This window comes from Chrysochloris asiatica, unplaced genomic scaffold, assembly GCF_000296735.1.
Source record: "Chrysochloris asiatica unplaced genomic scaffold, ChrAsi1.0 scaffold00139, whole genome shotgun sequence".
NCBI classification, from domain to species: Eukaryota; Metazoa; Chordata; class Mammalia; order Afrosoricida; family Chrysochloridae; genus Chrysochloris; species Chrysochloris asiatica.
In genome coordinates, this window is record NW_006408657.1 from 961961 (window position 1) to 973921 (window position 11961).

General features: G+C 37.4%; 1 protein-coding gene across 4 annotated transcripts in view; it reads right to left on the minus strand.

Annotated features, from left to right (window-relative positions):
* LOC102838260 (dystrophin-like) overlaps positions 1-11961 on the minus strand; it is a 3237302-nt gene that overhangs the window by 330190 nt on the left and 2895151 nt on the right. For all 4 annotated transcript variants that reach the window (XM_006870143.1, XM_006870144.1, XM_006870145.1 and 1 more), the window contains one exon: positions 11600-11678. In XM_006870143.1, the coding sequence (XP_006870205.1) occupies positions 11600-11678 (79 nt within the window). The remainder of the gene's footprint in view (positions 1-11599; positions 11679-11961) is intronic.

Consider the following 11961-nt stretch of genomic DNA (forward strand, 5'->3'; position numbering starts at 1 on the left):
CAGAAAAGGCATTTGAAAAACTCCAAAACTCATTCCTGATAAAAGCACTCAATGAAATAGGAATAGAGAGGAAAACTCCTCATCATAATTGATGGCATATATATAAAAAAACAACAACCAACATTACTCTCAATGGTGAGAAACTGAAGGCATTCCCCTTGCAAACAGGTACCAGACAAGGATGTCCTTTATCACCACTCCTATTAAATATTGTGCTGAAATCTTAGTCAAAGCTATAAGGCAAAAAAGGGAAATTAAAGACATTCAAATTGGCAAAGAAGAAGTAAAATTCTCTCTGTTTGCAGATGAGATGATCTTATTCTTAGAAAATCCCAAAGACTCTGCAAGAAAATTATTGGAACTTATTGACAGATTCAGCAAAGTGGCAGGGTACAAGATCAAAATGCAAAAATCATTGGATTGATTTACACTAGTAAAAAGAGATATGAAAAGATAATCAGGAAAACAATACCATTTACAAAAAATAAAATATTTGGGAATAAATCTAATCAGAGAAACCAAAGGCCTATGCCAAATTTTTTTTTTTTTTACAAAATACTACTATAAGAAATCAAAAAAGACCTTCAGAAATGGAAGAATATACCATACTCATGAATAAGAAGACTTGTTAGGTGACCTCAAGTCGGTACCAACACATAGCAGCCTTATGGACCACAGAATGAAACATTGCCTGGTTCTGCACCAATCTCATAATTGTTGCTACACTTGAGCCCATTGCTGCTGCCACTGTGCCAATCCATCTTGTTGGGGGTCTTCCTCTTTTTCAGTGACCCTCCACTTTACCAAGCATGATGTCCTTGTACAGGGACTGGCCCCTTCTGATATTATGTTCAAAGTATGAAAGATGAAGTCTGGCCATCCTGGATTCTAAGGAGCATTCTGACTGTACTTTTTCCAACACAGATTTGTTTATTCTAGGAGTCCATGGAACTTTTAACATTGTCCTTCAACACCATAATTCAAATGTATCAATTTTTCAATGGTCTTCTTTATTCATTGTCCAACTTTCACATGCATATGAGGCTAGGGAAAATGTCGTGGTTTGCGTCAGACTGACCTCTTTGCTCCTGAACAGTTTAAATCTGCAGCAGATTAGCCTAATGCAATATATCATTTGATTTCATGACTGTTGCTTCCATAAGTGTTAATGGTTGATTTCCCCCAAAATAAACTACTTGACAGCTTTAATCTTTTCTTCATCTATCTTGATGTTATTTATTAGTCCAGAGGTAAGAATTTTTGTTGTCTTTACATTGAGGTAAAACCCATAAAGGCTGTGGTCTTTGATCTTCATCAGTAATTTAAATTCTCTTATCTGTCAGCAAGCAAGGTCATACCATCTGCATGTTGTCGGTTGTTAATGAGTTTTCTTCTTCATATAATCCACTTTCTCTGATTATTTGCTTGGCATACAGATTGAATAAATTTGACAAATGAATATAACCCTGGCACACACTTTCCCTGATTTTAAACCATTCAGTATCCCTTTGTTCTGTTCAAATCACAGCCTCTTGGTCTATGTATGTATAGGTTCCTCGTGAGCACAATTAATTGTTCTGGAATACTCATTCTCCGCAATGTTGTCCATAGCTTGTCATGATCCACAAAATCAAAAGCCTTTGCACAGTCAATAAAGCACAGATACACATCTTTCTGGTATTCTCTGCTTTAAGCCAAGATCCATCTGACATCAGCAGTGATATCTGTCATTCCACGTCCCCATCTGAATCTTGCCTGAACCTCTGGCAGCTTCCTGTCAATGTACGGCTACAGCCATTTTTAAATTATCTTCAGAAAAATTTGACTTGCATATGATATTAATGATATTGTCAGATGATTTCTGCATTCTTTTGGGTTATCTCTCTTTGGAATGGGAATAAATATGGATCTCTTCCTATCAGTTGGCCAGATACATGTCTTCCATATTTCATGGCATACATGAGTGTGTCCCTCCAGTGCTGCCTCAATTTGTTGAAAAATTTCAATTTGTGTTCTATCAATTCCCAGAGTCTTGGTAAAGACCAATGCTTTCTGTCCACCTTGGACTTCTTCAGTATCATAGGCTCTTGATCACATACTACTTCTTGAAATGGTTGAACATCCATTATGTCTTTTTGGTACAGTGACTATGTATTCCTTCCATCTTCTTTTGATGTTTTCTCCACCATTCAATATTTTGCCCACAGAATCCTTCAATATTGTAAGTTGTGATTTGAAATTTTTCTTAAGTTATTTTGGTTTGAGAAATGCTCAGCATGCTTTTTCCTTTTAGTTTTCTAACTCCAGGTCTTTGCACATTTCATTATAATATTTGACTTTGTCTTCTCCAGATGCCCTTTGAAATATTCTGTTCTTCTCCTTTACTTCCTAATTTCTTCCATTTGCATTAGTATCTCTATGCTGGAGAGCAAGTTTCAGAATCTCTTCTGGTATCCATTTTGGTATTTTCCTTCTTTCATGTTTTCTTAATGACCTTTGCTTTCTTCCAGTATGATGATCTTAATGTCATACCACAAATCTTCTGGTTTTCGGGCATCAGTGTCTAATGTATTAAATCTGTTCTTGAGATTATCTCTAAATTCAGGTGGGATGTGTTCAAGGTCACATTTTGACTCTCGCGGACTTGTTTCAATTTTCTTTATCTTCAGCCAGAACTTGCATATAAGCAATTAATGGCCTGTTCCACAGTCTGCCACTGGTCTTTTTTCAACGAAGCAGTCAAATTGATTTCTGTATATTCCATCTGGTGAGATCCATGTATATAGTTATCTTTTATGTTGTTTAAAAAAGATATTTGCAAAGAAGAAGTCACTCCAACATCATTTTTATCCCCAAAGCCATATTTTCCAGAACTGATCCTCCCTCTTTGATTCCAAACTGTGAATTCCAATCATTATTAATTCTCAATTTATTTTTATTGCTTGTTTGATCAATTTCAGATTGAAGATATTATTTGTTATTGTTATGTACCATTGAGTCAGTACTGACTCATGGTGACCCTATGCACAACAAAAAGAAACACAGCCCAGTCCCACACCAACCTCACAATCATTGCTGTGCCATAGTCCATTACTGCTGCCACTGTGCAAATCCATCTCTTTTAATCTGATCCTCCACTTTACCTATCATGATATCCTTTTTCAGTATCTGGCCCCTTCTGATAATATGTCCAAAGTATAAGAGAGAAGTCCGGCTATCCTAGCTTCCAAGGAGCATTCTGGCTGTACTTCTTCCAATGCAGATTGGTTTGTTCTTTTGGCAGTACATGGTACTTCTAATATCCTCCTACAACACTATAATTCTAATCCATCAATTCTTTTACTGTATTCCTTATTCACTGCCCAACTTTAGCATGCATATGAGGTTACTGAAAATACCATGACTTGGGTCAGGCACACCTCAGTCTTCAAACTGAAATCTGTGCTTAAACACTTTAAAGAGGTCTTGTGTAGCAGATTTGCCTAGTGTAATATGTTGTTTGATTTCTTGACTGTTGATTTCATGAGCATTGATGGTCTTTAACAACTTCAATAAAGTCTTTAACAACTTTAATCTGTTCTCCATTTATATGGATGCTGGTTTTGGTCCAATGGTGAGGATGTTCATTTTCTTTACATTGAGGTACAAGTCATATTGGAGGCTGTGATATTTGATCTTCATCAGTAAATATTTTAAGTTCTCTTTGCTTTCAGCAAGTAAAGTTGCATCATCTGTATATTTCAGGTTGTTAATGAGTCTTCCTCCAATACTGATGCCACGTTTTTCTTCTATAATCCAGCTTCACACAGGCTGAATCAGTATCTTGAAAAAATACAACCCTGGTGCATGCCTTTCCTAATTTTAAACCATTCAGTAGTCCCTGGTTCTGATCTATGTACAGGTTCCTCATGAGTACAATTAAGTGTTTTGGAATTCTCATTCTCTGCAATGCTGCCCATAGCTTGTCATGATCCACACAATTGAAAGCCTTTGCAAGGTCAATAAAACTCAGGTAAACATCTTTCTGGTATTCTACTTTCAGTCAAGATCCATCTGACATTAGCAATGATATCAGCGAAATTTTCAATACATCTTGATTGTATATTTGATCAATTTCAGACTGAAGAAGTTGGTAGAATTCTTCAATTTCATCATCACTAGCTTGAGTGGTTGGTGCATAAATTTTAATAATGGTGGTATTAACTGGTTTTCCTTGTTGTTGTTATTAAGTGCCATCAAGTTGGTACTGACTCATAGTAACCCCTATGTACACCAGAATGAAACACTGCCCGGTCCTGGGCCAACCTCACATTTGCTGCGCTTGAGCCCATTGATGCTGCCACTTAGCTAATCCATCTTGCTAGGGGTATTCCTATCCTTCTCTGGCCCTCCACCTTACCAAACATGACATCCTTCTCCAGCGCCTGGTCCCTCCTGACAATATGTCCAAAGTATGAGAGATGAAGTTTGGCCCTCTTGGCCTCCAAGGAGCACTCTGGCTGCACTTCTTCCAACACAGATCTGTTGGTTCTTTTGGCAGCCCATGGTACTTTCAATATTCTCCTCCAACACCATAACTCAAAAGCATCAGTTCCTCTACGGTCTTCCTTATTCAGTGTCCAGCTTTCACATGCATATGAGGTTATTGAAAATACCATGGCTTGGGTCAGGCGTACCTTAGTCCTCAAGCTGACATCTTTGCTTTTCAACACTTTAAAAAGGTCCTGTGCAACAGATTTGCCTATTTCAATACATCGTTTGATTTCTTTCCAAGAAGAATGAAGTCCTTGACAACTTCAATCTTTTCTCCATTGATAAGAATGTTGTTTATTGGTCCAGTGGTGAGGATTTTTGTTTTCTTGACATTGATTGAGATGCAATCCATACTGAAGGCTGTGCTCTTTGATCTTTATCAGTAAATATTTAAGTCCTCTTCACTTAATGTAGGACATTAAGCTGAGTAAAATTAGTCAATCACAGAAGGACAAATATTGCATGTAGTCACTGTTATAAAAAGTTAAGAAACAAATTTTCATGGTAGATGAAACATTCAATGATAGATACAGGGCTGGTAAGGGATGAGGAGGAAAAATAAAGTGAATAGAGGTAAATAACGTGAACTGATGGTACATGGAGGGGATTGCAATCAGTGTATGATTTGCTGAATGTGGGACTGATAATGTGCTCTATAAACCTTTACTCAATTCACAATAAAAATTATAAAAGAGAACCCTGAATTCACACACATACATGCACACATACCAAGAGAAGACAGCGGGTATATAACCCACCCTCTTGATAGGAATTATCTCTGAATGTTGGGTTTATAAATTATTTTTGTTCTCCAGTTTGTACTTTCTGCTGCCCAAAGTTTCCTTAATAAACATGCATTATTTCTGTCATTTAAAACAAGGACAAAATAAAACTACAAACTGTCTTTAGTCTCATTGTTCTATTTCTCAAATATCCCTTAACCAAATTGGAATTTGGGGGGTATCTGCTAGCAAAGCTTCTAAATAGATAATGATATCTCACATAAATATTCAGGAAATTGATGTTTTTATGGCTGGCTCCATTGAGGCAGGTAGAACAGTGTTTTTATGAACGTCTCTGTCTATAGGCCTGACCTTTCTGGAAGTGGGCACCAATGTAATATGTTTTGAAAGGTGTGTGCAGATGATCCATCAGGCCCCTTAAAGCTCTTCTCCCATAGCTCAGAGCTTATGGTTGCTGCTCTACCACCTGAGAGTCATTCCTCAGGCTTATGGCTTTTCACCCTATTAAAATGCAAATAACCCAGGAGAAGAACACATTAAACTTTACCTGTCACCTGGGTTAAATGAGTATAACATATCATGCTCAGAGAATAGGTTTTAATGGGGAAGACATGGGAATTTGGGAAGGTGGCAAAAAAGGAGACAGTCTGAATGAATGTCCACGGTATCTGAGGAGCAATTAATATTCATAATAGTAATATTTTTATTTATGATTTATGAGTCACTTACTAGTGTGTTATCACCTTTAATCTCAATTAAATTGAATCCAATGGCTGCCACCAAGCTGAGTTAGGCAGAAGGGAGATTTAGAAAAGCACAAAGAAAAATCTGCAGCCTTTATTATTTTTCTAGAGCCATTCCTAAAAGTCCCAACTCCACTCAAATAGATATATTGATTTAATTTCACCCATTTTTTGGAAGCAACATCTAAGCATACTGCTCATATAACCAGACCACATGTGGATAATAGAGCTGGATTGAATCAAGAAAATCAGACAACTTACTTAATCCATTATCAATGTATAAAGAGAGAAGAGCACCACCTTGTAAGATTTTTTTCTTGTCAAAGACAATAATCAGCCTGACACACACATGAAAGGATCTAGTCAAAGGCTTTAAAATATTTGTGAGTATGGATTTTTTTTTTCAATTAAATTATGGAAAATTTGTAAGCCTGGAAAGGACCAGAAAATGGCAAAGATGGAAGAAGGCAGAAGGATGGAGACAATGCAAAATTTCCTCCTTTCTAGAGAATAAATTATACATGTGTATATATAAAGGCCACTAATTATCTGTCAGTTTGTCATACTGTGTGGCTTGTGTGTTGTTGTGATTCTGGAAGCTACAACACCAGTATTTTTAATACCAGCAGGATCACCCATGGTGGACAGGTTTCAGCTGAGCTTTCTGACAAAGACAGACTAAGAAGAAGGAGAGATGGACTATTTCCAAATATTTAGTCACTGAAATCATCATGAATAGCAGTGGGACACTGTCAGCGTCAGAATATTGAATACTGAAACATGATGAAGAGCTTCAGAATACTGTCAGATATAGTGCTGGAAGATGAGCCCCTCAGGTTAGAAGGCACTCAAAATATGAATGAAGAAAAGCTGCCTCCTCAAAAAAGAGGACATGCAAGCCACCACAGTACAGCACAGTGATAGATGAGTGGTGGTTCAGGAATTGAGAAAATTCCAACATTATGGAAAGCAATCTGTAGATATACTGCTATCTTAATCCAGATTCCAACATCATTCTTTAAAGACACAGGGAGTTAGGTATATAGATAGATATATATAGAAATAGGCAAATATAATTATCCACTTTGAAGAATTAATTGGTATAGGAAGAAATAAAGACTCCAAAATATGAGTAAAGTTTGCACCTCCATGGAGACATCTGGTAAAATGGCAGATTAGGCAGACACACTACATGGACCCTCTACCACAAAGATATGAGAGACCAAATGGAACAGACATAGATAAAAATTCAGGAACCCTGAATTTCAGAGGACAGGTTAGAGAAGTGGATCAAGTGCTTGCTGGGAGAAGAAGCTGAGCAGGGATGGTGAGAGAGTGAGACTGACTGGTGAATGGCCGGCCAGACTCTGTGCGACCATCTCATGAGCAATGTCTGCAGAGAAGGTGGCCTGGCAGGACACATTCACATAGGAGACAGGAAGGGTGCAATTCCTCCTTATTGTCTATGCTTGCTTATTTTTTTCATCTGTAGTTCCATTTTACACTCCCTCTTTTCACTTGTTAGCTATTCTTAGGTTTTGGTTTATTATTATTATCATTTATTCCCTTCACTTTCTCCCTTATAAAGCTCCATATCTCTGCCCCTCTTTTGCTTTTATATTTATATTTATGATATTTTTTTTCTTTCTGGTTTCTACCTATTTTTATTTTCATTAGTTTTTTTCTTTTAATTGTTGGTTCTTTGTTTGTTCTATTTTGTTTTCTTATTTGTGTGTGTGGAAGGGGTTTTCTCTTTCCCACCTGACAGGAGACAGCAACAATGCCCATACAGCCCAGACACAACTGTACCCTCTGTGTTCCACCCACTGGGAAAGAGCCAATAACAACTCTCACACCACCTTATTAGTAGGCAGTAGATAGTATCAATAGACAATAGATAGACAGTAGCCAACATCAGTCAAAACCAGCCTAAACTGAAGTGCATGATTGGCAAGTGAGAATGGTGCACACATTTCCCTTCTATAACTACATCCACAGAAGACAGTTGATGAGAACTTAAGAACTAATCAACATATAGTAATAAAGTAAACACAAATACAACAACACCCCAATGCTGTGGAGAAACAACAGACAATTTTAGTTCACACAAAGAAATAAGAGAGAATGGTTCAAGCAAATGTCCAAGATGCAGGGCCAGAAAACATTTCTAAGGAAGAAAAAGTAATGGAGATAACTGAAAAAGAATTCAAAAGAATAATATTTAGGTATTGTCAAAGGATTGACAAAAAGAGTAAGGAAAGTAAGGCGCATACAGAAAAACTTTAGAAGAATACAGGAATAGACTACAAGAACAAATAGACAAAACAAATACAAATTTGAAACAATACAAAACCTGCAATTAGAAATCCAGAAGATTAATACTAAGAGTTCTAAAATGGACAATAGTTTGAAAGGACAAAGGAGTAAATTCAAACCAATGGAAGCTTGTATTAGTGAGTTTGAAGATAAAGCAATCAATACTAGTGTGCTAGAAGAACAATTAGAAAAAAGAATGAAAAAATCGGAAGAAATCTTAAGTTATATGAGACACCATGAAGAAAAACAACTTACAGATGATCCGAATTCCAGAACAGAAAGAGGCAATAAAAAGCACAGAAAAAACTGTCAGAGAGTTGTTGGAAGAAAACTTTCCTAACATCAAGAAGAAAGGCATACAAAAAGCTGAATCTACCCAAACAGGATGGATCACAGAAGAAAATCTCCAAGACAGAGCATAGCCAAACTTTCCAAACCCAAAGACAAGGAAAGAATCTGAGATCAACTCAGGAACAATGAAGTTACCTACAAAGGAGAACCAGTAAGACTAAGCTCTGATTTCTCAGCAGAAACCATACAGGCAAGGAAGGCAATGGGATGATATATACAAAACATTGGGGGGAAAAAATACCAAGCAAGAATCATATATCCAGCAAAGCTGTCCTTCAAATATGATGGCAAAATTAAGATAGTTCCTAATAAAAAAGAAATTGAAGGAATTTTTAATGACCAGATCAGTTTTACAAAAAAATTCTAAAGGGTTTTCTTTGGACTGTGAACCAAGAACAGCAGACAACAACGTGTGATTACTACACATGACAGCAACACCCAGAACACAATCAGTTAAAGAAGTATTTAAAGTAAAGCAGACCAACAGGGCTGAAAATATGGAACCAGAGATATTAATTAATAATGAAGTCAACTATGAAGCAAATAGAGGGAATAGTGTAGATACATGACTTCCAAATGGCAAGGAAGTCAAGCAGATTTTAAGGTAAATCAGACTTTTTTTTTTTGCCAACTTCCCTGTTCAAAACCTCTTTTACTAAAGTTTTTATTGTGAATTATGTGTTCATTTACATGGGTGAACATCATCTTTACATTCATCCTACCGTACTTTGTTTCATTGCAATGATCACAATCCCCTGCATGCATCATCAAACAACCAAAGGGTACACCCCACACTCTTGGTCCCCCAACCGCCAGCACACAACTCCTCTCCCTCCCAGAGTCCCCAGCCACTCCTTCTGTCCATGTCATTGCCTCTGTCTCCATCCCTAGTGTCACTGCCTCTCCCACACTTCACTTTTCTCCCTTGATGGTTCCAGGTATCTCCACTCCTGGACTGCAAAATCAGCCACTCCCCTCCTTTTGTTAGCAAACATTTACATTTACCTTTCCAACACTCACTGTCAGATCTGATAGCAATCATTCCCTCTTGAACCACAGGAGTCCTTTCCCCCTCACATTTTATCAACCCCATCCAGACAGGTTGGAAACAATTCAGTGGAGGTTCTGCCTTTCCCTGTATTCTCTGGATCTAGGTTCCCTATTGAAAGCTTGTAAGCCTTCTTGCCTTTGTAGTCCCCCCATTTCGGGTAGCCAATGTCTAAGTTCCACCTCCCTGTTGACCCTGTATACCAAGGGGGTGGGAATAATCCTCAATGTAGAGATTTGTCTGCTCCTTTGTCATACTGCATCCACAAGCATAGGTCAAGATCACTGACTTATAGTTAGTGGGTTACTCCTTTTATTTTTTCTTCTTCCCTCTTCTTTCTTCCTCTAGTCATGTTCTGATCATCTAACCATGGATGCCAGGTCAAATGGGTACTATCTGTAAGTGTGGGTGTTCTTGTGCATCTCACCTCACCCGGATGGCTCACATCCCATTCTAGTCCTCTGGGGCCATGTCCCTGACCCTGGGCCTAGGAGTCCCCAGGTCTCAATCCAGGTTAACAGGAGTCTATTGAATATGGTCAGACTTAGTTCACAACTTCATTGCTGTTTTTCCTCCTCTTCCCTTTATTGGTGACCAATGTGGTCAGCAGCAGGACCATATGCCTGCTAGTGTATTCTATTTGTGTTTCAGTCTTGGAAGGGGTTTGCCTTGAGGGGACCTGACCACTTGCCTTGATGGCTCCCTGGGGAACAACTTAAAACAGACTTTTTAAAATAGAAAAATAACTTAATAAATTATTGGGTCACTTGTAATTTACTCTGCAAATTAATACACCTGCACATCAAAATTAAAAAATGAGGAAAATCAAGAAGATTTAGTCAACATTAACACAACAGAAATGAAAAGGAAAAGGAAACCCACAAACAAAATAAACTTGGTCCAGAAAAATTACATGTAGCATAGAAACCAGCAACACCACAGGAAAACACACAGCAAAATGACAGCAATAAATTTATAACTATTGATAATTACACTAAAAGTAAATTGATTAAATGAACCAATCAAGAGACAGAGGTTATGAGAATGAGTTAAAAAATCAGGATCCTTCACTATGTGGTCTGCAAGAGACACAATAAAAAGATGGAGACAGCCTAAATGTCCATCAACAGAGAAGTGGTTAAACAAACTTTGATACATACACACAGTGGAGTCTTTAACTCCACAATGTTAAAGAATAATGGTGAATCTGAAAAACACCCCACAAAATGGCTAAACCTAGAGGACATTATGTTGAGTGAAATTAGGCAATCATAAAAGTACAAATATTGTTCAGACCAATGTTGTAAAAAAAATTAAGAAAAGGTTTTCTTTATCAAGAAATAATCTACGATGGTAACAGGGGGAGGTGGAGTGAAAATCATTCATGGGCTAGGGGGTAGAAAGACGTTGGTAGAGGGAGACACAGGAAAGAATGTAATCGTTAAAATGAATAGAGGTAAATACTGTCAACTGATGACACATGGATGGGATTGCAAATATTGTAATGAAGCAAAGTATATGATTTGTTGAATGTAAAACTGATAATCTGCTCTATAAATTTTCCCTCAATTTGCAATGAAAATGTTTGTTTTATTATTTTTTTTTAAAGAAGAAGAAAAGAAAACACTGCAGGAAAAAAAAAAAAGTATTATCTAGACTGGACAAATGGTCTAACTCGCCCTCCTCTTCCTAACCTTCTGAATGCATCTACCAAGTTATATTTCAGGATGATTTTACCTCTACTAACCCACTCGACATCACTTAACAACAACACATCTGGCAGATATGACTGCGATTTAAGTCTTAATTCTTAACTACTAAGATACAAAGAAGAGGTTAAGCAATGAAAGCTGAAAACTACTTACTGGAAAGAAAGTGCTGGGATGCCGGGCCAAAGTCCCTGTGGGCTTCATGCAGCTGTCTGATGCGGTCCTCAATGGCCACCTGGGAGGAAAAGGAGAAAATGATGACCTTTCTTCAGATATAATGAGAAGTACTTATAACAATGTGTCCTTTTTGGCAAGGTCTTTTGGGTGTCTAAGACCAAGAACACTAAAGTAACAATTCATAACCCCAGTTTTAATATCTGCTTACACTATATGACTCCAAGACCCAGTTTGATCAAACCAAGGCCAAACAAAAAGGATCCTTTTCTTGTTAATGTGACAATGAGATTTTCACACTCAACTCATTGAAAACCACAAATGAACTTCTACTCCAACTGTTG